Genomic DNA, 27,937 nt, shown 5'->3' on the forward strand with positions numbered 1-27,937 from the left:
TGAAAGAGTTCTGCTCTACCATGACGGAAAGCCATAGTTTTCCTAAATGTCTTGTTCTTGTATGGCATAAGGGCTTCTAGAATGCTAACAGGAAATCACATTCTTTTTAAAAAAGGAACTAAATCCCCAGGGTTTACCAGAGACAAATATCACCTCACCTGGCAGAAGGCAAGTGGGATGCCACTTTCCTGGAGAAGTTTTAACCCTTTATACCCTGCAGTGTTCAAAGACCAAGTGTATGAGGAAAACAATGGAAATAAACCATGGAAGACAGTGAAAGAGGTCTAAATGGTAAGACGGCAGTTAGTATAGACATGGAGGATCTACTCATCAACAGTGAACGTCTCTGTGGCCACCTCTCAATAATCAGTATAAGAATGCTAACAGTGATAATAATAAAGTAAAACCTCTGCTATCCAGAGACCAACATTCTAGAATCCTCAGGCTTCTGGATAGCTCTAGACCCAGAAAGAGTTGTTATTAATATACCAATCTTTGGGGAATTGCCTGGCAGTCCAGTGGTTAGGACGCTGCGCTCTCACTGCCAAGGGCCTGGGTTCAATCCCTGGTCGGGGAACTAAGATCACTCAAACCATGTGGCACAGCCAACAAAAACAAAGAAATAAATACCAATCTTTGGCAGGCAAAGAAATGACACTTGATCAATCATCTTGTATACTATGGCTTTTGTAGTTCCCTCACAAAAAAGGGAAAAGAATATGCTAATTAGCTGTTACTATGTAAAAGGAATTGATCTTTTTCAATCAAACCCAGGAGGCAAGTGAATACAGAATTCAGAAAAGAGCAAAAGGAACGAGCAGAGCACAGTGGCGATTAGACATGGATGATGGCAACAGCAGCAGTCAGCAGCAACCATGAGGATGGCAGCAGATACTCAAAGAGATTAATCAAAAGAAGATGGGATAGCTTTAAAATCTGGGAGAGATTCCTCAGTAAGTTAAACACAGAATTTCCATACGACTCAGAAGTTCCACTCCTAGGTATATACCCAAAATAATCGAAAACATATGCCCCACAAAAACTTGTACATGAATGCTCATAGCACTATTCACAATAGCCAGAAGGTAGAAACAACTCAAATGCCCGTCAACTGATGGATAAACAAAATGTGGTATATCCATACAATGAAATATTATTCAATCATAAAAAGGAATGAATTACTAATACGTGCTACAACGTGGATAAATCTTAAAAATATTATGTTAAGTGAAAGAAGCCAGATGATGCAAAAGACCACATATTTATGGTTTCATTTATGTGAAATGTCCAGAATAGTAAAATCCATAGAAACAGAAAGCAAAGTAGTGGTTGCCAGGGGGCTGGAGCAGGACAGGTAATGGGGAATGACTGTTTAACGGGCACAGCGTTTCGTTTTGGGGTGGTAAAAAAATTTCAGGAACTAGGCTAGTGGTGATGATTGCAGCAATATTGTGAATGTTCTTAATGCCACTGAATTGTACACTTTAAAATCATAAGTTTTATGTTATGTGTACTTTACCACAACTAAAAATAGATGAACCTCCCCCTTGAACTTTTGCCCTTAAAAAAAACAAACAACTGGAGGGAGCAAAAAAGGCCTGTCTACCTGATTCCTAAAACACTGGAAGTCACAGACATGGAGACAGACATAGTCCTAAAACTAGACTCCCTTTTTATATAAATGTACCGGAACACAATGTGCAGACAGGCCAGCGATTACAGACCAAAAAACAGATTCAGAGTGGCTGAGTGACTTGCAGTCCTCACTCTAAACTGTCCAAGGCCAAATGCCATATAGCTACCTCCTATCTTATGTAGTCTGCTTCTGCTATAGTATAGATTTGTGTAATCCAAACTTGCTCATATGTGAGTGGTAGATAAGAGAAAGATGTTGGTATAAAACAGAAATTGCATTGGTTCATACATAATTTTCCTTAGCAAATTCATATTTTGTACCATCAAGTGACAGCAACTGAATGCCAAGTACACTAGCACAACCGAAATCAGCGAACCATGAAGGAACACAGTACTCTATCCTATTCCTGTTCACCTCACATTCTCCCTCTTGGCTCAGTTTGGCCGTACGCTCGGTCTTCTAAATGCTTATCACATGATTCTTTCTGATCTTGTGCATTTCTCTCTTGTCTCTATCACTCAGCGGTCTCAACCTTTCCTTATACCCCCCTTCCTTCAAGCTAAAGTCGCCATTTTAAAGGATGAAGTCTCTGCTGACTGTAACATTCTTTATTAGAAATCTAAGGTGACTTTTTAAACCACGCTAGTATTTTATTAGTTACAGAGTTGCGTAAGTTTAGAGTTGTTTGCTCCAATCCTGTTTTTTCCTTAAGCTTGTTATTTTTCAGCGTACAGTTTTGAAGAATGGGAGGATTTTCAGAAAAGCACATACCGCATTATAGCAGAAATGCCTGTATTCACTAGCTAGCTCACTACCCAACTCCTGTTGAGAAATGGCATAGGGCTTCCAGCACCTCCTTATGGGAGCACACAGACTATAGTGCATCTGTGGAAAGGTTATTTCCTTACCCTGCCTGAAATGTGAAAGACTGGGGTGAGGAGTGCCTCTCTTGGCAAAACCGCACTGTCACTCTCTCTATTAAAACCATATCATAGAACTAAACCTCTTCATACCTAGCTGAAAAGGAAACACTGGATTAGGTCTCTGGTAAGAGATCGAATCAGATATTTTGGCAAATTTAGAACAGCTCTTTAATGACCTGGGAATGTTGGAATACCTCTAAGGGAACCCAAGTTTATTCATTCTGAATAGCAAATTCTTAATGGAATGGCCATTTCAGAAAACTGTTAGTGGGGCTTCCCTGGTGGCACAGTGGATAGGAATCTGCCTGCTGATGCAGAGGACACAGGTTCAATCCCTGGTCCGGGAAGATCCCACGTGCCGCGGAGCAACTAAGCCCGTGCGCCACAACTACTGAGCCTGTACTCTAAAGCCCACGTGCCACAACTACTGAGCCCGCGAGCCACAACTACTGAAGCCCACGGCCTACAGCCCATGCTCCGCAACAAGAGAAGCCACCGCAATGAAAAGCCCACGCACTGCAATGAAGAGTAGCCCCCCGCTCACCGCAGCTAGAGAAAGCCCGCATGCAGCAACGAAGACCCAACGCAGGCAAAAATAAATAAAATAAGAATAAAAATAAATTTTAAAAAAAGAAAGAAAACTGTTAGATAATATCGTGATTTAGGCTCCTGGTCACTATAAAAGTCGTCTTTTGGTGATAAAAATTATACATGAAGAACAGAAGGAAGCAAGTCATGTTCTTTCTCTCCCCCTTGCCCCGTTACCATTCAACTCCACCAAAAGAGAAGATATGGAATTCCATTCCTACAAATCTTTCATCAAGGACAACAGAGAGTCCTGCTTAGAGACTGGGATGAATTTAATGACCTTTCTCACTCCTGTGCAGTCTTGACTTTTTCATTATGAACGTTCTACCTTCCACGTAGCACCAGCCTCTGGACCCAGCAGAGCCCTGTGGTATGTGACCAAGACTTGATCTCTGCTATGGAGGCCTGGGGAAGTGCTGGAGAAAAAGTTTTCACTTGCTCTTCATGGGAATCGGTATCGATTTCTCTCTGGTAATTCTGGAAAAGCAGTCTGCATACTCTGATTTCCACAGGTCAGCAGGAGCTACAGGAGACAACCTCAAATGCAGGTGAGAACCTTGGAAATTTCAGGGGGTAAGAAGTTTAGAAAGCTAGAGCCCTGGGACACACAGAAACAGATAGGGGGTGAAGTCTCCTCTGTTCCCTCCAATGGAAGATGGGCTCTAAGCATGGCAGGTAGACTCTTCCCACAAAGTCCATCACTACACAGTAAACACTCCCTGAAGTTGCTACTGCTGTAGGATAGTATGTAAAACCTTGCATATATGCCTTCCTTGTTTGTTTTCCCTTTTTGATATAGAACTTGTTCATCATCTTGGCTTTAAACATTCTATTTTTCAGTGAAGACGGTTTCATCACGGTGCCTTCCATTGGCTTAAGACAGAACAGTAGAGCCCTTTCCTTTGACCAAACATTCCTGTGGCCCTGAAGGCATGAGTTTCCTCATGTCTAATAATCATTGGGGTGGAAGGAATACAGAGGACTCATCACATCCATTGCCCTGTCTCAAAGCAAAACTGTGCCAACTCTCTCAAATGGGTGGGTAGCTTTTTATTTCCAGAAATATGCAGTAAAGAGACTAAAATCCTCCTTAGTCATTTATTCTAGGATTTAACAACCACTGTGTCCCAAAGTTCTTTCTTTTATCAAACTCCATTCTTCTCTGCTATGGTTTAAACCTGTTTATTCTTGTTTTATCTTCAACAGAAAAAAAAATAGCTGGTTTGCATTCCAGTTCCATATGGCATAGAGAGCACACGAGAAAACGCCCTGCTACTTTCTGAACAAAGAAGAGTGAGAGACGAAATATAAAAGTAAACATAAATAAATAAATAAAACTGCAAAATCATCCTCAGAAACAAAAGTGAACTCTCTATGAAATGAAACACAAGCAAAAGTACAGCAATAAATGGGGGCCAAAGTGATATGGTCCACCGGCAGCTGGGACCAGATATAGACAGTTATATCCAGACAGCTGAGTAAGAACTATGGCCTATAAATGGCTTCCTATGTAAAGATGGGGACTAGAGTCACACTCCTCACATGTAAACACGGGCTGACATAGCTCTGCCCACCCAAGGTGGTTCCCTCACATGGACAGATTGCCCAAGATGGGCAGCTGCAGCTGAGGTCCCAATCCAAGGTCATTATCAGGGACTAGCCCTGCATAAGAAAACAGAGGTAGAAACAGACCATCTAGATATGAGGAAGCCCAAGGTGGGACACCAACTTATGACCTGGTTTAGTGCTAAGTGAACTACAAGGCCTGAAACAATGCTACCACAAGAAAGGAAGGACTTATGCAAGACAAAAACCCCACGGATGATGAGTTTTTAAACAAAAATTTTAGAAAACAAGCGGAAATCTGGAACTAAGAAAAGCTATGAAGAAACCCAATGAAAGTGAGAATTCACAGCTGAAAAAAAATGGATATCTGAACAATCAGAAATGGACTTTAAATAAATATTTAAATACCTTAAAGAAATAAATAAGAGAATAAGACCCCAAGAAACAATAACAGGGGTTTATAAAATGGCAATTTGTAGATTTTTATGTATCAATAATTCAAAATACAGTTATTGGGGAAAATACAGTTATTAAAAATAAAACAACAAATAAAACCCAACAGATAGTCTATATAGTAGGCATGGAAAAGCTGGAGAAAGAATTCATGAATTGGAGGACAGAGTTGAAGTAATATATCATTATAGGGAGTATTCCAATATATCATTATGGGGAAAAATAAAGGAGACATTAAGAGACTCAGAGTGTAAATTAAATGAGCTGCAATGACATATACCAAAGACAAGATTAAGAATGAACAAAAAGAGAGAAGGAGAGGTAATTTTCACAAAAATAATGACTTAAAATTGAAGAGAAATTTGAGTCCTTTGGCTGAAAAAAAATCACGTGCTGAGCAGGCTAAATACAAACAAATCATACATCAAAACACCTCATTGTGTGCATCAAAGAAAACAGAATATCTTAAAAGCTAGAAGAAGAAGAAGACGGATTACCTATGAAAGAACTATAATCAAAGAGCAGACTTCTTATCCACAAACAAAGGAAGTCAAGAAACCATTTATTAATATCTTCAAAGTGCTGAGGGAAAATAAACGTGCACCTATAATTTTATACCCAGCCAAATTATCATTCAAAAATGAGGGCAAGGGACTTCCCTGGCAGTCCAGTGGTTAAGACTCTGCACTCCCAACAGGGGGCCCAGGTTCAATCCCTGATCGGGGAACTAGATCCCACACGCATGCCACAACTAAGAGTTCACATGCCACAACTAAGAAGTCTGCATGCCACAACTAAAAAAAAAGATCCTGCCTGCTGCAACTAAAGATCCCGTGTGCCGCAACTAAGACCCAGCACAGCCTAAATAAATAAATAAATAAATAAATATTTTTAAAACATGAGGGCAAAATAAAAACATTTTTGCATATAAGGATTAGGGAACTTCAGTATCACTACCCACAGAAAGAACTGTTAAAGGCTACAGTTAACACGAAAAATGAACTCACAAGGAAGTGACCTGCAAGAACAAGAAGGCAAAGGAAATGAACAGCTGGTTTCTATACTCCATAAAATGGGCTTTTAAAGTCTTAAAGATAATGGTGTTTATTTCTTTCCATTTTATCTTTTCTGGGACTTATGACCTCAATTCTTTTAACACTTTCTTTTTCTCTCAAAAGAACTGCTAGCTTATACTTTCCGTTTTTCTCAGTAATTGCTTCCTGTTATGCAGCTGGGGTAGATGACAGCCATCTTCCACTCTGTGCGCTTCCACCCTATGCTCTGTGTCTGGGCCCTGCCCCAACCTCCTTCCCAGGAAAGAACAATTTCTGCACAGCCATTTAGATCAATTCCTATGACATTAGACCACTTTTAGAGACTTCTGGGATAAGCAGCTTTTATAAGGCTATTTGACAGGCAACCTGCCAGATGAAAAAAAAAGAAAGAATCCTCCCATACTACACCCTTGTAATCCAGTTTAAATAGAAGAAGCAAATAAACACAGACAAGAATGGTACACTTCATTTAGGGATTTATTTTATTTCAAAGAACAACTTTTAGGTTGATGATATGCCAAGTCAGTCTCTCATATCCTGAAGCATATACTATGGTCACCAATACTCAGAATGATAAACCTGTGACATGGCATGATCTTTTGCCATCTGGGAAAGGATCCCAAAGAATCAGAGTGTATTTACCAATGTAAGAAAGTATACGTTATAAAGGTGGTGACAAAAAGGGCTTGGGGGTTTCTTCTCTATTCAACAAAATCTCCATTCCTGTAACATTTCAGTTAACCGAGTTGTCACTGAACCTCATTCCTAGCCTCATTCCTACCATTTTTGCCCTGACACTTTTGGTTTCTCTAGTGGTTCTTCATGTTTTTAGGGTCATGAACACCCCTTTAGGAATACCAATAAAGCTATGGCTCTTCTCTAAAGGAATTTACACACATACATTGTTACACCAAAAACTGCAAACAATTTTAAAAGGTTTGCTAACCCCCTCCAAAGTCCACCCATGGACCCCAACTCTGTCCTCAAGGGAAACAGAATCAACTCACAGGACTACAAAGCTTCTACTACCTAGATGGCAAGATGATCACTTACCTAGGACTGCTGTCAGGCCCATGGGCATTCTCTGAATCATTCTGTGCTTGCATGCCTCTGGTGTGGGAGCCAAGCCCCAGACGTGAACAAAGTGTCACTGAGACAGCCCCTGCCTCAAACACCCTAGCCACAAACCATGAAGGTAGACGTCCTAATAGCCTTGGAGAAAAGTCTCTGCCTGCCTTCCCCTTAGCCTTGCTCTGAACAATGTATACATAATAACTGTACAGTCTGGAGCAGGCAGGCAGCTTTATACTGTCATAAACCCCACTGGTTCAGCTCCTTTGACTTTTTGAATAGCCCCTCATCATTTAGAAGCTATGCTCAAATGCAATTCCAGCACTAACTGTGTAGGACACGTGCCTCCATGCTACAACTCCCCTGGTGTCTGCTGCCCACGGCAGGAAGAGACTGGTTATGGAAGAAAAATCTCTGGGCCACAATTCCCTTCCCCCAGTTGACATCCACCTTCAAATGATTAAAAACCTATGAAAATCTGTTACTGGGTACCCAATAACTTATTAGAGCCTTGAAGAGCCCACTTGGGCTATAAACAGTATTTGGAGGCTGGTGCACGCGCTGCCTGAAAGTGTCCTATTGTTATTCCTGCCTGGAAGTTTCCCCTTCTGAGGAATTAGGGAAAAGGGGTGGGTTGGTGGAAGAGGGAGAGCCAGGAAAGAAAGAGGCGAACTGGTTTACCTGGGCAGCGCGGGCAGCAAAGATGAGGAATATGCACGGGAGAGAGGCAATGAAGGCTTGGACATCTGACTCGGCTGCAAAGCACATTCCCGTTCTGAAAGACAGAGGCAACAACAATAACAAAATAAATGTTTTTCAAGGTCACTGGGATCATGCCAGTTTGGGAAACAGTCATGCAGGGACTCACCCAGACAGTGAATAACACATTCCCGAGAAACTGAATGAAATCAGCATTTTCTTTCCTTTTCTCATCACTAGCACCTCCGCTGGGTTGGTTGATAGCTTACTGGCATACTTTTCTAAGGATCACTACTGCCACAGTTTTCAAAGCCTCCCACAATTACTGGGAGGCTTCTTCTGACTTGGCTCTGTGACGTTTCTACCACTCCCCAGTTCTTCACGTCTTTTCCAAGAGCCTAGTGTGATTTCATAATCACCTGTCCAATGTCATGGAAGGAAGGGATTAATGAGCAATGGGTCCCTTGAGCTGCTACCCACCCCTGCGCAAGGAGATAGCCCTAGCACATGGACCCTGGATTCCACATAACTCTTCCTTGGTCCCGAAGACTGAGTGCTCCCTCTTCTCATTTCCTTTTCAAGTCAGAATTTTACTGAGAACAAGCTAGAGTGTGGAATTGAACTGATTAGCTAGTATGACTGGGGGAGGGGGCGACTGGGTCCCTGCCTGATTTACAGTGACAAGATCCCTAGCTCTGACAGCTTTCAGCCATTGCTAGAACAAAGGAAGACTTTGGAAATCAATTTTGCATTAACATTTTCCATCTATAATTCATCGGAAGTATGGGCTACTTGTATCCATCAGGGTTTTGTGGGGGAAGAGGGTAATGAAGAGGATGTAGAGAGAAGATGCCTAACACTTGAGCCATTGGCATTGGGATCACAGTAACATTTTCACTGCCCTGCAGATAGCAAAGCCTCATCCCCCAAGGGTTAGCTGTCCATTTATAATGCGTTGCGTCAAGAATCTGACACAATCGTGCCATACCAGGCAGTTAATCAGTCTCCAGATGCTCTATTTAATAACTGCCCTAGCTATTTAAAGATGCAGGCTTCTTTTACCCCAATTTGAATCCCCTTACCACAAATCTTTTTCTTTTCTCATGTATTTTCTAGAATAAATTTTTGGAGCACTGCGTTTGGAAACACCACGGAGCCTCCTTACATGTCACGCTCCTCAGAGCCAGGTGGTGTCATCTTGAAGCAAGATCACCAAAGCATATCAGAAATCCCTGCACCTGGCTGAGGTCTCAACTGATTCCTCCTTAATGCCTTATACTGATTTCTGTTCTAGAGTTAATAGGTTAATAAAAATAATAACCACAATGATAGTGATGTTATGCAGTTAGCATTTCTCGAATATTGACTGTGACCAAGCACTGTTTTAGGTGACTGAGATGGATTAGTGAATTTAATCCTTACCATAACCCTATGAAATAGGTAATACCATCATACCATTTTAAAGGAGAAGAAGTTGAAGGAATCTCAGAGAGGTTAGATAACTTGCTGAACATAACACAGCTCAGAAGTGGCAGAGCCAGGCTTGGAAACTTGGTCTGTCTTGATTCTAGAGCCCTGTGGCCTGTTAAGACCACCTAATGTTGCCTGAAGGTTAGATTTCCACATGCTCAAAATTCTGAAAGCCCAAGTTTCTATTCAAATGGCAAAAGAATCAGGCTTGCAAGCGAGTGTTCCTGTTCTACCTGGGCGCTAGCGAGGAGTTGCAGTTCATCCATGAGGTCTCAAGTGAGAGGCTAGTCTTGAAAATTCTTTCTATATGTTCAGAATTCTCAATCCTCAAGGCCTAGTACAAGGCCTCCTTTCCCAATTGGCTTAATGCATTGGTTCTCTACCAGGGGCCACCTTGCTCCCCAAGTAACTTTGGCTATGTCTGGAGACATTTCTGGTTGTCACAGCTGGGGTTGGTGCTACTGGCTTCTAGTGGATAGAGGCCAGGGGTGCTGCTAAATATCCTACAATGCACAGGACAGCTCCCTACAACAAGAAATTATCTGTCCCCAGGAGTCAACAAGGGCTGAGGCTGAGAAATCCTGGCCTAGTATATGATGGTAGAGGCTTGTTTGGAAAGGTGCACCATAGCTGTGGTCCTGGGTCAGGGCCATGGAAAGATGGGACTACCTGCTTTGGCTATTGCAAAGATGGCATTTAAACTGTCCAAATGCCTCTCTGAGTGACTGGACTGGAGCCAAGACCAAGCCAAGAGAACTCTAATCCTCACAAGGTACAGGCCAGGGTTTCACAACCTCAATCCTAATTACAGTTGTTGGCTGAAATAACGTAAAATACACTCTCCATATGAACCAGTTTATAATCTGTCCTAATCTCTTCTCTAAAGGCCAGGCTTGAAAGTGGTATTCAAAAATGATACTGTCTCACAATCCAGGCATTATATTGAGCTTTCTCCTCCACTCCACTTTTTCCATGTCCTATATCATTTGGCTAAGAGACCATTAAGTATCCATCTATAGCAAATACTCATCGAGAGCCCATGAAAATCAAGCCAAAAGGCAACAGAAGAAAAAGACAGGAGATGTGTATTTTCCCTTACAATCTGCTTCCTAACTTCTTTTACGTTTTTATCACTCATGCTCCCTGGCCATCTAGGCACTTGAAGGCATCTCTGCACGCTGAGGAGCAAAGTAGGAAGTCAAATGCCATCGGAGATTGTACCTCAGAGCAGATGCAGTTCACACAGTAAACCAACCCATAAGGTTCCAGGTAAGGATGCCATCTCTCACCCACTCTGTACTTCTTGTCTTGAAACACACAATATGTCTCTGAATCTGTGAGGGAGGAGACAGAATATGCCGGTTAGAAAACATGGACCAATCACAAAATCCAAAGGCAATCACAGGTTCCATCCACTTTAGTGTACATCAAGAGAAGAGGCATAGGGGATATTTCTAGAACCCCTATGATGGCTCAGTATTTTACATGCTTTCCTTATTTGATTCTACAATGACCCAGTAAGGTAGGCACTATTAGTCTCATTTTATAGGTGAAGGAACTCAAGAGTCATATAACTAGTTAGTAACTGACATGAGACTCAAACTCAGGTCTGCCTGACAGTGAAGCCAAAACCTTGACTACTGCTATTATAATGGTAAGATAAGGGAGCATGCCGTGTGTCTTTTTGGAAAAGGCTGTGCTACCTTGCTTTGGAAATGGAAGCTAATGTCTGAAATGCTGATCTATCAGAACATTCTCAGAGCTGCCTGGTGGTGGTGTAGAGTGATGAATCAAACACATTGTCTTAGGTCCCTATAAAAGGCTTTGCTCACACATGCTAACGTCACTCCATCATTGAACAAATATTTGGGCACTTGATCTTTGTTAGGCACTATGCTAAGTGCTGGGGATAAAATGCTGAGCAGAAACACACACAGTCCTTGTTCTCATTCAACGTATAGACTTCTTGCTTAAACAATTCTCAATTAACTAAAAGTAATGTCTCCTTCCCCTTTGCTGGAATATAATTTTTGACAGCCACAGCTTATCTTGTACCATAGTTACTTGAGCACATACTGTGTTACTTGTCTTATTTTACATCTCTCATTTCTCCATTAAGGTAAAAGGTCCTTGAATGTAGAAAACATTTATTCTTCACTCTCCACCTATCACATGGCCCAGCACACTGTGGCCAATAAACGTAAGCAACTGACAAATGACTAGTAAATGAATTTCCAAATCATGTGGTTTGTCTTCCAATCCCACCCTCTTCTGTCTCCTGCTTCCCATCCTCCTTCCCATCATACAAGGTCAAAATGAACTGAGACACCTCTTGTTGCAAACACATTAATTTCCCCACACACTCCCCAGTAGATACTGCCTTGATGATCAAAATGGAAAGAATAAAGAAAAGACAGATAAGCAAGAAACAGGAAGAAGATATCTCCCACAAATAAATTATTAATATAAATACAATGTTAGCATCTGGAATATTTTCCATTCATTCAAATCGATAAGTAAAGGACCAACCAATCCAATAGAAAAATGATCTAAGCACATGAAGAGCAATTTAGAGAAGAAACGAGAGCAGGCAATAAACAGGAAAATATGTTCAACCTCATTAGTAATCAGAGATTCAAATTAAAACTACACTGAGGCTTCCCTAGTGGCGCAGTGGTTGAGAATCTGCCTGCCAATGCAGGGGACACGGGTTCGAGCCCTGGTCTGGGAAGATCCCACATGCCGCAGAGCAACTGGGTCCGTGAGCCACAGTTACTGAGCCTGCGCGTCTAGAGCCTGTGCTCCGCAACAACAGGGGCCGCGATAGTGAGAGGCCCGCACACCGCGATGAAGAGTGGCCCCCGCTTGCCACAACTAGAGAAAGCCCATGCACAGAAACGAAGACCCAACACAGTCATAAATAAATAAATAAATACATTTAAAAAAAAAAAAAAACTACACTGAGATAAATGCCTCAAGTGTTACTTATTGCTTCAAAGACCCTCTGTGGTTCTTTCCAGCTTCCCACAAGATAAATTCATTTTTACTTTTCAAATCTTTATTTCCAACTTCTTCAGGACGATGAACTGGGAGTCAGAAAATCTGGGTCTGAATCCTAACTAGCTCTAGTTGTGTGGCATCGAGCAAGTCATTTAACTCTGTCAATCTCAATTTTCAGCATCTATGAGACATGGATTATATGTTTCTCAAGCAAATGTTGAAGAATTAGATAAAGCTCTTTGTAAATTATAAAGTGCTACAAAACGTAGAGTGTTATTTTATACTAATTGATTATTTTCTAATTAGAAAGGTAATGGCTGCTCAGTGTAGAAAATTGGAAAACACAGAAAAAGAAAAAAGAAAAATGTAAAAGTATATAGAAAAAAAAGAAACATTCCATTCACACAATTCCAGCACAAGAAGAAACCACTTTTAATATGTTGGTAATTCATACATTGCCTGTGGATTGAAGGAAAAAATCAAAAGAGAAATTAGAAAGTATTTAATAATTTAATAATAATTATAATAATTTAAAGTATCTAGTAATTTAAAAGAAAATAAAAACACAGCATATCAAAATTAGTGGGATTCAACTAAAGAAGTACTTAGAGGGAAATTTATATCACTAAGTACCTATATTAGAAAAGGGGAACAATCTCAAATCAGTGCCTTAAGAAACTAGAAAAATGCAGAACAAAATAAACCAAAAGCAAATAGAAGGAATGAATAATAAAAAACAGAAGTCAGTGAAATTGAAAACAAAATCAATAGAAAATAATGAATGAGACCAGAACCTGGTTCTCTAAGACAATCAATAAAATTGATAAACTTCTAGCAAGACTAACAAAGATAAAAAGAGAGAAGATGCAAATTACTAATACAGGGACAAAAGAGAGGTCTTTATTATAGATGCTACAGATACTAAAAGGATAAAAGGGAGATATTATGAATAATCTTACACCAGTTAACATCTTAGATGAAATGGATGAATTATTTGAAAGACACAATTACCAAAGCTTACTCAAGGAAAGATAATCTGAATAGTCCTACATCTTCTAAAGAAAGACAAAGAAGCAGCATATCCAAAACAATTTTGAAAAAGAAAGATGTTGGAAGACACACACTATGTTATTTCGAGGCAATATAAAACTAAAGTGTTCAAGATAGTGTGGTGTTGGAAAAAGGTTAGACAAAATATGCCAATGGAATAGGATGGAGAGTCAAAAAACAGACAAGGACCCACACTTATGGGTCTACTGATTTTCAACAGAGGCTTACCAAAAAACTGAGTAGAAAGTACACAAAGTTCCCATGTATCCCCTCTTCACGTCACCCCCACTTTTTCCTGGCATTGAGGTCTTGCATTAGTGTGGTACATTTGTTACAATTAATGAACCGATACTGATATATTAATATTAAATAAAGTACATAGTTTACATGAGAACTCACTCTTTGCATAGTTCTGTGTGTTATGACAAATGTATAATGATATATATCTACCATTATAGTATCATACAGAATAGTTTCACTGCCCTAAATATCCCCTACTCTGCCTATTCATCTTTCCCCCACTCCACTCCCACAACGCCCGAAAACCACTGACTTTTTACTGTCTCTATAGTTTTGTCTTTTCCAAGACGTCATATAGTTGGAATCATAGGGTATGCAGTCTTTATAGACTGGCTTCTTTCACTTAGCAGTATGCATTTAAGATTCCTCTAAGTCTTTTCGTGGCTTGACAGCTCATTTATCATTGAATAATATTCCGTTGTATGATGTACAGCTTGTTTCTCAATTCACCTGTTGAAGGATGTCTTGGTTGCTTCCAATTTTTGGAAATTGTGAATAAAGCTGCTAAAAACACTTGTGTGCAGGTTTCTGTGTGGCATAAGTTTTCAACTCATTTGCATAATACCTGGGAGTGTGGTTGCTGGATTTTAGAGTAAGGCTACATCTAGCTTTTTAAGAAACTACCAAACTGTCTTCCAAAGTGACTGTACCATCTTGCACTCCCACGAGCAATGAATGAGAGTTCCTGCTGTCTCCACATTCTAACAGGTGTGCAGTGGTATCTCATTTGTTGTTTGAATTTGCAATTCCCTAATGACATTTGCAATTGAGCATCTTTTCATATACTTGTTTGCCAGGTATGTATCTTCTTTGGTGAGGTATCTGTTTAGCTCTTTTGCCCATTTATTACTTGCATTGTTCATTTTCTTATTGTTGAGTTTTAAGAGTTACTTGTATATTTTCAGTACAAGTCCTCTATCAGATATGCATTTTGCAAATATTTTCCCTCAGTCTGTGGCTTGTCTTTTTACTCTCTTAACAGTGTCTTTGGCACAGCAGAATTTTTCACTTGTAATAAAGTCCAGTTTATCAACTTTTTCTTTCATGGAGCATACTTTTGTTGTATCTGAAAACTCATTAACAAACCCAAGGTCACCTAGATTTTCTCCTATGTTACTTTCTGGAAGTTTTATAGCTTTGCATTTTAGGTCTTTGATCCACTTTGTAAGTTATTTTTTATGGTCATTTTTTGCATGCAGATGTCTAGTTGTTCCAGTACCATTTGTTGAAAAGAGTATCCTTTTTCCAATGAATTGTCCTTGATCCTTTTGTTGAAGATCAGTTGACTATATTTGTGTGGGTCTATTTCTGGGCTATGCTCCACTGATCCATTTGTCTATTCTTTCAATGACATCACATTGTCTAAATTACTATAGCTTCATAGCAAGTCTTGAAGTTGGGTAGTTTCAGTTCTCTAACTTTGCTGATGTTCTTCAATATTGTGTTGGCAATTTTGGGTCTTTTGCCTTTCCATATAAACTTCAGAGTTACTTTGTCGATTTCCACAAAGTAAATTGCTAGGATTTTGAATGGTATTGTATTGAATCTATAGTTCAAGTCATGAATTACTGGTATCTTAACAATACTGAGTATTTCTATCCATGAACATGGAATCTCTTTCCAGTTATTTGACTTCTTTCCTGAGAGTTTTGTAGTTTTCCTCATATAGATCTTATACACATTCTGCTAAATTTATATCTAAGTATTTCATTTTTGGGTGCTAATGTAAGTGGTATTGTTTTTAATTACAAATTCCAATTGTTCATTGATAGTATACAGGAAAACAATTGACTTTCATATATTAACCTCATATCCTTAAACCTTCCTATAATTGCTTGTTAATTTTAGGAGGGTGTTTTGGTTGATTCTTTGGGATTTTTAAAATAATCATGTCATCTGCTAGCAAAGGTAGTTTTATTTCCTCCTTCCAAATATGTATACACTTTATTTCCATTTCCCACCTTATTGCATTAGTTAGGACTTCCAGTACAACAATGAATAGGAATGGTGAGAGAGGACACCACTGCCTTGTTCTTGATCTTAGGGGCAAAACATACAGCTTCTCTCCATTAAGTGTGGTATTAGCTGTAGATTTTTTTATAGATGGTCTTTATGAAGTTGAAGAAGTCCCCCTCTATTTCTCGTTTGCTGTATAGTGTTGGCTTTTGTCAAATGGCTTTTCTGCATCTATTGATATCATCCTGTAGTTTTTCTTTTTTAGCCTATTGATGTGATGGATTATATTAATTGATTTTTCAATGATGAAACAGCCTTGCATACCTGGAATAAATCCCACTTGACTGGATTTGTCCTACATTGTTTGATTCAATTTGCTAAAATTTTGTTGAGGATTTGGGCATGGGAGATATTACTCTGCAGTTTTCCTTTCTTATCATGTCTTTGTCTGCTTTTGGTATTAGGGTAATACTGGTCTCATAGAATGAGTCAGAGAATGTTCTCTCTGCTTCTATCTTCTGAAACCGATAGTAGAGTAGTACTGGTATTATTTCTTCCTTAAATGTTTGGTAAAATTCACCAGTACATCACAGCGTGGTGCTTTCTGTTTTGGAAGATTGTTAGTTTCTTTAACAGGTATAAACCTATTCAGATTGTCTATTTCTTCTTGTGTGAGTTTTGGTTGGTTGTATCTTCCCAGGTACTGGTAAGTTTCTTCCTAAGTTATCACTATGATGGCATGGAGTTGTTCATAATATTTTTTATTATGCTTTTGGTAGTAGTGATGGCCTTTCTTTCATTTCTGATATTAGTAATTTGTACCTTCTCTCTCTTTTTCTTAGTTAACCTGACTAGAGGTTTATCTATTTTATTGATCTTTTCAAAGAACCAGATTTTGGTTTCATTGATTTTTCTCTATTGTTTTCCTGGTTCACTTTCATTGATTTCTGCTTTAATTTTTAAAAATTTATTTTCTTCTGCTTACTTTGGGTTTGATTTGCTCTTCTTTTTCTAGTTTTCTAAGGTGGAAGCTTAGATTATTGATATTAGGTCCTGTTTTTTTTCCCTAATATATTAATTCTATGCTAAAAATTTCCCTCTAGGCGCTGCTTTCACTATATCCCATGAATTTTTATGAATTATATTTTTATTTTCATATAATACAAAATATTTTGAAACTTCACTTGAGACTTCTATGACCTATGTGCTATTTGGAAGTATATTGTTTAATCTCTAAATATTTTGAGATTTTACAGGTATCTTCCTGTTATTGATTTTTTAGTTTAATTCCAGTGTGTTCTGAGAGCATACTTCGTATAACTTATATTCTTATAAATTTGTTAAGGTGTGTTTTATGACCCATGAATGTGGTCTATTTCGGTGAATGTTTCATGTGAGCTTGAGAAGAATGTGTATTCTACTGTTGTTGGATGAAATACTCTGTAGATGACAATTAGATCCAGTTGATTGATGGTGTGGTTCAGTTTAACTATACCATTACTGATTTTCTGCCTGCTGGATCCTGTTAATTACTAATAGAGGGGTGTAAAAGTCTCTAATTATAATAGTGGATTTGTCTGTATCTTCTTGCAGTTCTGTCAGTTTTTGCGTCACATATTTTAATGCTCTGTTAGCTATACACATAATTTTCCTTGCTCTGAAGTCTACTTTGTCTGAAAGTAATATAGTTACTCCCACTTTCTTTAGATTAGTATGTGTTAGCATGCTATATCTTTTTCCATCCCTTTACTTTTTTTTTATCTATATATATCTGTACATCTAAAGTGTGTTTCTTGTAGACAACATATAGTTGGGTCTTATATTTTTATAATCCACTTTGATAGTCTGTCTTTTAATTGGTGTATATAGACCATTCACATTTAAAGTGATTATTGATACAGTTGGATTAAAACTGATCATATTTGTAATTATTTTCTATTCATTTCCCTTGATTTTTTTTCTTTGTGTGTGTGTGTATTCCACTCTTTTCCTGCTTTCTCTGGCTTTATTTGAGCATTTTCTATTATTCTATTTTCTCTCCTCTCTTAGCATATCAATAATACTTATTTTTTCAATTTAGTAGTAGTCCTAGAGTTTACAGTACACATTTACACTAATCTAAATCCACTTTCAAATAACACTATACTGCTTCACAGTTACTGCAGGTACTTTATAGTAGAGTATTCCCAATTCCTCTCTCCCATCCTTTATAAAATCATTGTCATTCATTTCACTTTTCCATCAACTATAATCACTCAGTACACTGTTGCTATTATTATTTTGAACGAATTTTATTCTGTGAGATCAATAAAGAATGAGAAAAATAAAAGATTTTTTCTTACCTTCATTTATTCCTTCTCTAACACTCTTCCTTTCTTTATATAGATCTGAGTTTCTAACGTATATTATTTTCCTTTTTCCTGAAGAATTTCTTTTAATATTTCTTGCAAGGCAAGTTGATTGGTGAAAATTTCCTTCAATTTCTGTTTGTCTGAGAAAATCCGTATTTCTCATTGACTTTTGAAGGACAGTGTTGCTGGATACAGAATTCTAGGTTGGTGGATTTTTTCTTTCAACAATTTATTTTTTTTTAATAAATTTATTTATTTATTTTTGGCTGCATTGGGTCTATAGTTTTCTACAGTTTTAGAAGTTTTAGCCACAACAATCAGGGAAGAAAAAGAAATAAAAGGAATCCAAATCGGAAAAGAAGAAGTAAAGCTGTCACTGTTTGCAAATGACATGATACTATACGTAGAGAATCCTAAACATGCTACCAGAAAACTACCAGAGCTAATTAATGAATTTGGTAAAGTAGCAGGATACAAAATCAATGTACAGAAATCTCTTGCATTCCTATACACTAATGATGAAAAATCTGAAAGAGAAATTAAGGAAACACTCCCATTTACCACAGCAACAAACAGAATAAAATACCTAGGAATAAACCTACCTAAGGAGACAAAAGACCTGTACGCAGAAAACTTTAAGACACTGATGAAAGAAATTAAAGATGATACAAACAGATGGAGAGATACACCATGTTCTTGGATTGGAAGAATCAACATTGTGAAAATGACTATACTACCCAAAGCAACCTACAGATTCAACGCAATCCCTATCAAACTACCAATGGCATTTTTCACAGAACTAGAACAAAAAAAATTTCACAATTTGTATGGAAACACAAAAGACCCCGAATAGCCAAAGCAATCTTGAGAAAGAAAAATGGAGCTGGAGGAATCAGCCTCCCAGACTTCAGTCTATACTACAAAGCTACAGTCATCAAGACAGTATGGTACTGGCACAAAAACAGATATATAGATCAATGGAACAGGATAGAAAGCCTAGAGATAAACCCACACACATATGGTCCCCTTATTTTTGATAAAGGAGGCGAGAATATACAATGGAGAAAAGACAGCCTCTTCAATAAGTGGTGCTGGGAAAACTGGACAACTACATGTAAAAGAATGAAATTAGAACACTCCCTAACACCATACACAAAAATAAACTCAAAATGGATTACAGATATAAATGTAAGGCCAGACACTATAAAACTCTTAGAGGGAAACAAAGGCAGAACACTCTATGACATAAATTCTCTGGCATCTTTCAAGATGTTCTCTTTGTCTTTGATTTTCTGTAGTTTAAATATGATATGCTTAGGTGTAGGTTTTTTCATATTTATCTTGCTTTGTATTCTCTGAGCTCCCTGGATCTCTGCTTTGCTGTTTGTCATTGCTTTTGGAAAATTCTCAACCATTATTACTTCAAATATTTCTTTTGTTCCTTTCTCCTCTCCTTCTGGTATTCCTGTTACATACACGTTACACCTTTTGTAATTTTCCCACAGTTCTTGAATATTCTGTTGAATTTTTAAAATTATTTTTTTCAGCTTGGGAAGTTTCTCTTGGCATATTTTTAGCTCACTGATTCTTCCTTCAATCATGCCCAGTGTACTGATGAGCTCATCAAAAGAATTCTTCATTTTCATTTCTGTTACAGTGTTTTTGATTTCTTACATTTCTTTTTGATTGTTTCTTAAAGTTTTCATCTCTTTACATTGCCAATGTACTCTTACATTTTGCCTACTTCTTTCATTAGAGTTCTTAGTACCTTAATCTTATTTATTTTAAATTCCAAGTCTGATAATTTCAAAATGTCTGCCACATCTGAGCCTGGTTCTGACGCTTGATTTTTCTCTTCAGATTGAATTTTTTGTCTTTTAGCATGCCTCGTAATTTTTTGTTAAAAGTCAGACACGATGTACTGGGGAAAAGTAACTGAGGTAAGTAGAGCATTAGTGTGAGATTCTATGTTAATCTAGCTAGGAGTTAGGCTAATTTTACTGTTTTTTTGTAGCCATGGTGTCAGAGGCTAAAATTTGCCTAATGCCTTTGTTTATCCCCTCCCCACTGTTTTTGGGTTTCCCTAGTTCTCCTTCTTAAATAGTGTCTAAGGCTTGCAGTCCTTTCAATCTCCTGTTATTATACAGGACTCCAATTGATGTGGTAGTAAATTGTGGGGGAAGGAGAAGTGTTCTATAATCGTATAATTAGCTCTCAATCTTTTAGTGATCCATGTCCCTGAGCTGTGACCTTCAAAAGTGCTAATTAACTTTGCTCCTCCCCATCAATGTAGGTGAGACAGGACGGCTAGTGGAGTTGGGTATATATTCCTTCTTCCAGGTTGGTTAGGCTCTGATAAAACCCAAATCAGGGACTTCACTGGTGGTGCAGTGATTAACAATCCACCTGCCAATGCAGGGGACATGGGTTCGAGCCCTGGGCTGGGAAGATCCCACATGCCAGGGAGCAACTAAGCCTGTGCACTACAACTACTGAGCCTGTGCTCTAGAGCCCACAAGACACAACTACTGAGTCCACATGGCACAACTACGGAGCCCACGTGCCACAACTACTGAAGCCCGTGTGCCTAGAGCCCGTGCTCTGCAACAAGAGAAGCCACTGCAAGGAGAAGCCCATGCACCGGAACAAAGAGTAGCCCCCACTTGCTGCAACTAGAGAAAGCCCCTGTGCAGCAACAAAGACCCAATGCAGTCAAAAAATAATAATAATAAATAAATAAATTTATTAAAGAAAAAAAATCAGTTAGGCTCTGGTAAAATCACTTCCCTTGAGGCCAGGCCTTAGTTATGGAGAACAAAGAGCTCTGGGCTTATTTCAAAATGGTTACCTTTTCCCTCCTCTCCCGGAAACAGTTAGGAATTTTTCACCAAACCTGAGAACCTGATGGGGATTCTGGAGGTAAAACTCATGAAGAAAGAGTTTTTCTCTACCAAGCTAGAACATGCTCCTTTGCCAGCAATTAGTCAATTACCTGCTAAGTGCTCCTACCAGGATCCAGCAGTGGTAACTGTATTAGCCTGTCTTTCCAGTTTTCAGAGTAAAAAACACAAGGCAGTTTGCCCTGTGACCTCAATTTTCTGATTCATTTAAGAGGAGTTGTTGATTTTCACTTCCTTAAGCTTTTTGCTTATGGGAGTGACAACTTCGAAGCTCTTTACGTGTCAGACCAAAAACTGGAAGTTCCTTCTAGTCTCTAGTCTCTTTTCTGTGCATAAAGGTGTATAAAGTCTTTTATCATAAAATTAACAGCATATACAATATACTGGGTTGGCCAAAAAGTTTGTTCCGTTTTCCCATTAAAGTTTTCCCATTATGGGAAAACCCGAATGAACTATTTGGCCAACCCAGTACATTTTGTAAACTACATTCTAAAATTAACACATTGTGGACGTTTTTGTGCCATTAAATATTTCCCCCATACCACATGCCTAGTAACATGATTCTCCACTAACACAGCTGAACCATAATTTCTTAACCCATCCCCTATTTGGGGGTATCAAATTGTTTCCTTCTCTTTCTTTTTAAAAAAAGTCCATGAAAAATATCCTCGCATATAAGGGCTTCCCTGGCAGTCCAGTGGTTAAGGCTCTGCACTTCCACTGCAGGGGGCCCGGGTTCGATCCCTGGTCAGGGAACTAAGATCCCACATGCCATGCGGTGTGGCCAAAATACAAATAAATTTTAAAATATATATGTTCTTGGATATAAACCAGTGTATGCAATACTGGTTATTTTCTTAATATAAATCCTTAGAAGTAGACTTATTGGGTCAAAGGTTTTCAATGCTTTTAAACTCCTGATCTACATTGTCAAGCTGCCCTCCAGAGAAGCTACACTAATTTACTTTCCAATTGCAGTGTGTGAAAATGTCCAACACAGGATATTTTAATTGCTTAAAACTTTTCAAATTTGGTGAGGGAAGTGGAAACAATATTTCTTTTTTTCTTTATCAGGAAGGTTGAATACATATTCATGTCTAGTAAGTATTTTTATTTCCCCTTTTATGATATTACCATTATTATTATTAATATTGTCATATTAAGCTATATTCCTGGACCAAATGCAAGTGCTCAAAACCATTTATCAATTAAAAGAACTCAGAAAAGTCAAAATTACTTTGCAGACATAACTTGTATATTTTTCAGCCAAATCTTAGGAATACAATTTTCTTGGTACACACACAAATTAGACTTCTGCTCCATGGTGTTCTAGAATGGAGTAGGAAAGATTTTTAACAATCCCTGCATCTTTAACTGAGGAGAGACAATCAAGAATTTCCCAAAACAAACATCGAAATGAGGCACCTTTTGCAAACTTCCACATGTTGGTGAGAGGAGAATGACTGTTCCTCTATAATAAATTTATAATGTAAATGACAAACACCTAAGTTATTTCTATTTCATATATACAACTTATCTAGACATTTCAGAAAGAATCTGAATATATGCTTAGAAGCAAATCCATGAAGGAGCCTACTTAAGTGGCATTATTACGCTTGTATAAATTGCCTTACTTGTATGGTTCTTCAGCCACTTATCTTGGATGGAGGTAAGCTAGAAATTACTTTGTCGATTTAAATCCGCATCGCAAAGTAAGATGGAAGCTTGTGTATTATGTATTTGATTCTGGATTATTCTGTCAGAAATAATTAGCTCAATCAGAAGTTGACATCAGATCTACCTACTAAAAATATGAAGTTGGATGAGCTTTCATTATCAGCGATGTGATCTACATGGCTGTGTGATTTATTCCTTTCTTGACGAAAAAGAAATGGGATAATAAAAGATAAGGACCCCTGAAAGATTAAGCAAGCATTAAAATAAGACATGCTGTCAAAATATGGGTTTCAAGTGCATTTACATATTTTTAATACTCACATCCAAATTGTTAAAGATTCTAACTTGCAGGAAAGTCTGTTTCCAAAGGAGCAGTATACAGCGATGCCACAAGGAGGGTATTCTTTTATATATACCTTTTAAGCAAGTTGCTATCATTTCTCCGAAATATCTTTAAGACAGGTTATTTCATGGACACTATTAAATGGATCCTTTCAGTATACCTGAGCTCACCACTATTCATGAAAACCACAGATAGGGCTTCCCTGGTGGCACAGTGGTTGAGAGTCCGCCTGCCGATGCAGGGGACACGGGTTCATGCCCCGGTCCGGGAAGCTCCCATATGCCGCGGAGCGGCTGGGCCCGTGAGCCATGGCCGCTGAGCCTGCGCGTCCGGAGCCTGTGCTCCGCAACGGGAGAGGCCACAACAGTGACAGGCCCGCGTACCACAAAAAAAAAAAAAAAAAACACCAACAGATAATTCGAATAACTTGCTTCAGCCAATAGATTCTGTTTGTCCCAAATTCAGCCTCTAAATAGTATTGGTAGACAATGTGTGAAACTGAGTGATCTAAATTTTCCTGCTCCAAATTTGGCTCAAAGGCTAAGGAAGTAGATGATAAATGTGAAAAGGAGCCAAGGAACCAGGTCCTGAAAAACATAGAGCCAGATGAGAATGATGATAATAGTAATAATGAAAACAACAACAAAATTTGTTGAACACTTCCTATGAGCCAGGCTCTGCTCTAAGGGTTTTACATCCATAAATTCACTAAATTCTCACCACAACCCTACAAGGTAGATCGAATTATTAGCCCCATTTTACAGATGCGGAATCTGAGGCACAGGGAGGTTTGGTAACATGCCTAAGTTGACATGACTAGTCAATGTATGGAGCTGGAATTCAAACCTAAGTAGTCTGGCCTCAGGGCCAAGGACTGGAACCACTATAGCATTTTGCCTGTCCTGCTACATGGTTGTAAGGTGCGTGTCACCCACTTTTAGACCTTGAAAAATAATGGGCTTCCACACATTCTTGCCTTTTTCTCAAAATACCTTTCCACCCTACCTCTGAGACGCAGCTTTGCTCACCTTTTAAAGAATAAGGTGCTGTCTGTAGTGAAGTCAAGTCATGCTCAAATAGATTATATGAGATGGTACAGCTGGCAGACTGCATTTTGCATTTTTTTGGTATCCATCTCAATGATAAATCATAAAGTATGAAATAGTGCCCATGCTCTCAAAGGCTATGAAATCTAGTTGGGAAGCCAAGAGTACCCCAGCTAAAGGTTCTTTTTCATTCTCTTTATACGTATCAGCACTTTTTATCTCATATTACGATACTAGCGTCTTACAAACTATGCATCTTGAGGATGAAAATATCTTACTCAAACACTAACTTCGGAGAGAAACCCGACCATAAATGCAAATATAATGGTCTTCATCAAGTACGTTGGTCCTATTACCTCAGAAACATGGGATTTTGCCAATTATGCCCCAGACAGAAATCCACTTATTCCTGGAAGGAGCAAATTCAGGAACTGAAGGCAGAGACAAGGAGCTAAACAGTAACATCACTGGTGCTATTAAACAATGCTTCTGTAATTACTGACACTGTTTTTTTTCTATTACATAGCAAAAGTAAACACTATAATCTTTAAGACATTTTTTTACCGTCGCTGTCCAAGATTGAGCAGTTAGCACAATTATAGTTGATCTCTCCGTGAGTACACCGAACAATGATCACTTTTCAGAAACTACGATAAAGTCCATTTCAGCACATGCTTATAAGTCTGAACTTTTAAAAACTTTTTGCCATCAGCCAGGAGTGAATTTCATGAGTTACACAGCATCATTGACCACACCTAAAGTTCCAGTATATCATCTTGGACAAGAAGCACAAGTGAGCTGATTTTACTGAAACAATGATGCCTCGCCAACTTTTAGGAGATATAGGCAAGAAAAGCAAGCTTATCACTTGCCAGTACCTGAGAGATACCAGCTGGAGAATTCATGACTTACCACTAACTCATGGTATCTGTTGAGTAGAACTTGATCCCAAAGGAATTCCAATTAACATTTGAGATGGACCTTCAACCTGCATCATCATAGCTATTTTTCAAATGGTTCAGCTGGCCCTAATTAAAAGTGGCAATCCCTGCTACTTTAGGGGGCCCTGTTAACAGAAACAATGACTACAAAAAGTAAACAACAGGGATGTGCCACTATGCCATCAATGTTTTGCCCAGCCATTACTGTCTAGCACCCAGGACTAGGTCAAAAGGTCAATAACTTCATCACCAGTCTAAAGGCAAGAAAACATTCCCATGAGCTGTTTTCAATAAGAGCTATTACCGTAGACACATCATCATGTAAGTATAACAATAATATTTATTTTATTATAACACATACAGTCAGTAGAAAGGGAGAGATGGATCTTTGCTCTTCATTATATGAGAGGACAAATCAAGTAAACAAATTCCTTAAGAATATATTTTTTTAAAAAAAGACTACAATAATAGTGAAGGAAAAATTAAAAGCCCAAGTACTTTCCTTCTGCCATTCATCAAACTTGAAGCAGAATGGAGGAAGGGCAGGATGTAGTAGTTACTACAGAAAAAAAGGGTCCTATTTCTCTAGAAATTGGGTTTCTAGAATTGAAGTCTCAGTCAGATTTCCTCAGGGCTTTAAGACTTCATTTCCAGGCTGTGGAAGCCAATGAAAAAGGAAAGCCAGGAAAAAGCCAAGTTCTTCACTTTGAGCATACAGCTTATTCCTCTTTATCTGGGGGTTAATTACCTTATTCCTATTTGTTGGATCATTCGTCCAAAATCAATTCAACTTAATATATATTGAGTGGCCTATGCACACCACAGCCTTCCCACTACCTGCCTTTTCTACTAGCTTTTCTATTAGCAGGTGGGCAGACTCAACGAGAAGAAAAGGGTCCATATTTCAAAGAGGTTTGACAGTTGAACAAGGCGACATTATTGGCTAAGTTGAGAAATGGAGATTTTCCATGAAATTTCAATTCATTGTGCCCTTCTATCTCCCATTAACATGGATAACTGGGACTTGATGGTATTCTCATTAGTCTTCACTATGAGGCCACAGGAGATCCTTTTACAGAAAGGCTGTTCAGCTGGTGAAACCTGATCTGAATAATTTTTCTGGCCAAAATCATCTCTTACTTGTCATCTGGCATAGGACTTTGGGCAAAAATCAAAGCTGTTCTTCGAAAAAAACAAATTGTTTTTTCTATCAGCACCTCAGCTGCATAAGTCTCTGATAAAAGGGGTTTACTTTCCGCTTGGTCAAGAATTCAAGTTGTGCTCTTGAACTTTTCACAACAGGATCAACTTTGCATGTTCTGCAACTGGCATCTAAAATATTCAGCTTTCGCTTTAGACAACATGAATTATATCTCCACTGCAGGTGCATTTTAGAGAATCAGTCGTTAATTCACTACAAGACAGTGCTTCATTTTTATAAAACAATATGTATGTACAGCTGAGCACAGAAAAAAACACTAGAAGCCTATATGCCAATTAACCATGATTAACGTAAATGTTGAGATTACCAATGACTTTTGTTTTCCTAATACTTTTATGTACTTCTGAATGTTAAAAAATGAGCATATGGGCCTTCCCTGGTGGCGCAATGGTTAAGAATCCGCCTGCCAATGCAGGGAACACGGGTTCGAGCCCTGGTCCGGGAAGATCGCACGTGCCGCGAAGCAGCTAAGCCCGTGCGCCACAACTACTGAGCCTGCGCTCTAGAGCCCGCAAGCCACAGCTACTGAAGGCCATGCGCCACAGCTACTGAAGCCCGCGCGCCTAGAGCTCGTGCTCCGCAACAAGAGAAACCACTGCAATGAGAAGCCTGCGCATCGCAACGAAGAGTAGCCCCCACTCGCCACAACCAGAGAAAGCCCACGTGCAGCAACAAAGACCCAACAGCCAAAAATAAATAGAGTTGCCTCAGGTATATATATTTTTTAAATGAGCATCTGTTTTTAAATAGAAAAAATAACGTTAATATAAACTTTGCTTAGGGCATCTGAAAATCGACAATCCAGTCTAGTAGACATATTAAACAACCATTTGTATAACGTTTATATGTTCTAGCCTTCAATTAACTTATATCATCCAAAGTTAAAATATCTGGGCCACTTTTCCTTAGCACTTACAGAAAGACTTTTACTGAGTTAAAATTTAATACTTGCCCTCTTCCTTTACAGAGGGTTAATAAAGAAATGCCGAACACAATTCTTCTCTCTTCTATGAAATTAAGGTTACAGTCGGTGTCTTTGTACCACCCAGAATGTGCTTCATGCAAACATCCCATCATTAATACGGTTTGAGTAAGTGGGAGGTGGGAAATAAATCTCTATAGATGAAACTATAATTTTCTCTTGCCCACCAATGGAAACTTTCTCTTTTTGTCTTTTCAGGAATCATAAGCCAATTTAGAATGTGAATAATGTACCAAAGCAGGTGTTAAGAACATCTACCCTTTCTACTTTCCTCAGATTGCCTCCATTTTTTTTTCATCTTTTAGAAAGTCATCTTGCAACTATTGTTTCATGTATAACCTGTATCTAATCTTTTTAGAAGTAGGCAGGCTATAAATCTTAAATGCACAAAACACTCTTTGCAACAATCTTGCGTCAATGATAAAAGTCCGGGTGTGCTCCAAGTATCTAAAACCAGAGCCTTGGTTTCCCTTGTCCCACCTCCCCAACCCCTATTCTGGCATCCTTTAGTTTGCTGTCCAGAAAGCAAGAATTCCTCTCAGTTAGAGGGTAGAGAATCTTTAGTTCAGAGAGAGCATGAATGACTCAACCAATACCACACAGCAAGCAACAGAACTGACCAGAAACCAGGTCCCCTGACTTAAAGCACAGTCCACTCGCCATTAGACTACGAGGACATTCCAATCCTACTGAGAAGTCAGGGAAATC

General features: G+C 38.7%; 1 protein-coding gene across 8 annotated transcripts in view; it reads right to left on the bottom strand.

Moving 5' to 3' along the window:
• Positions 1 to 27,937, bottom strand: part of CHRDL1 (chordin like 1) — a 108,634-nt gene that overhangs the window by 74,774 nt on the left and 5,923 nt on the right. For all 8 annotated transcript variants that reach the window (XM_065900737.1, XM_065900733.1, XM_065900731.1 and 5 more), the window contains exons 2-3: positions 10,683 to 10,795; positions 7,974 to 8,067 (exon numbers count right to left, since the gene is read on the bottom strand). In XM_065900737.1, coding sequence (XP_065756809.1) covers positions 7,974 to 8,067; positions 10,683 to 10,795 — 207 coding nt within the window. The remainder of the gene's footprint in view (positions 1 to 7,973; positions 8,068 to 10,682; positions 10,796 to 27,937) is intronic.

Source organism: Phocoena phocoena, chromosome X (genome assembly GCF_963924675.1).
Source record: "Phocoena phocoena chromosome X, mPhoPho1.1, whole genome shotgun sequence".
Classification (NCBI taxonomy): domain Eukaryota; kingdom Metazoa; phylum Chordata; class Mammalia; order Artiodactyla; family Phocoenidae; genus Phocoena; species Phocoena phocoena.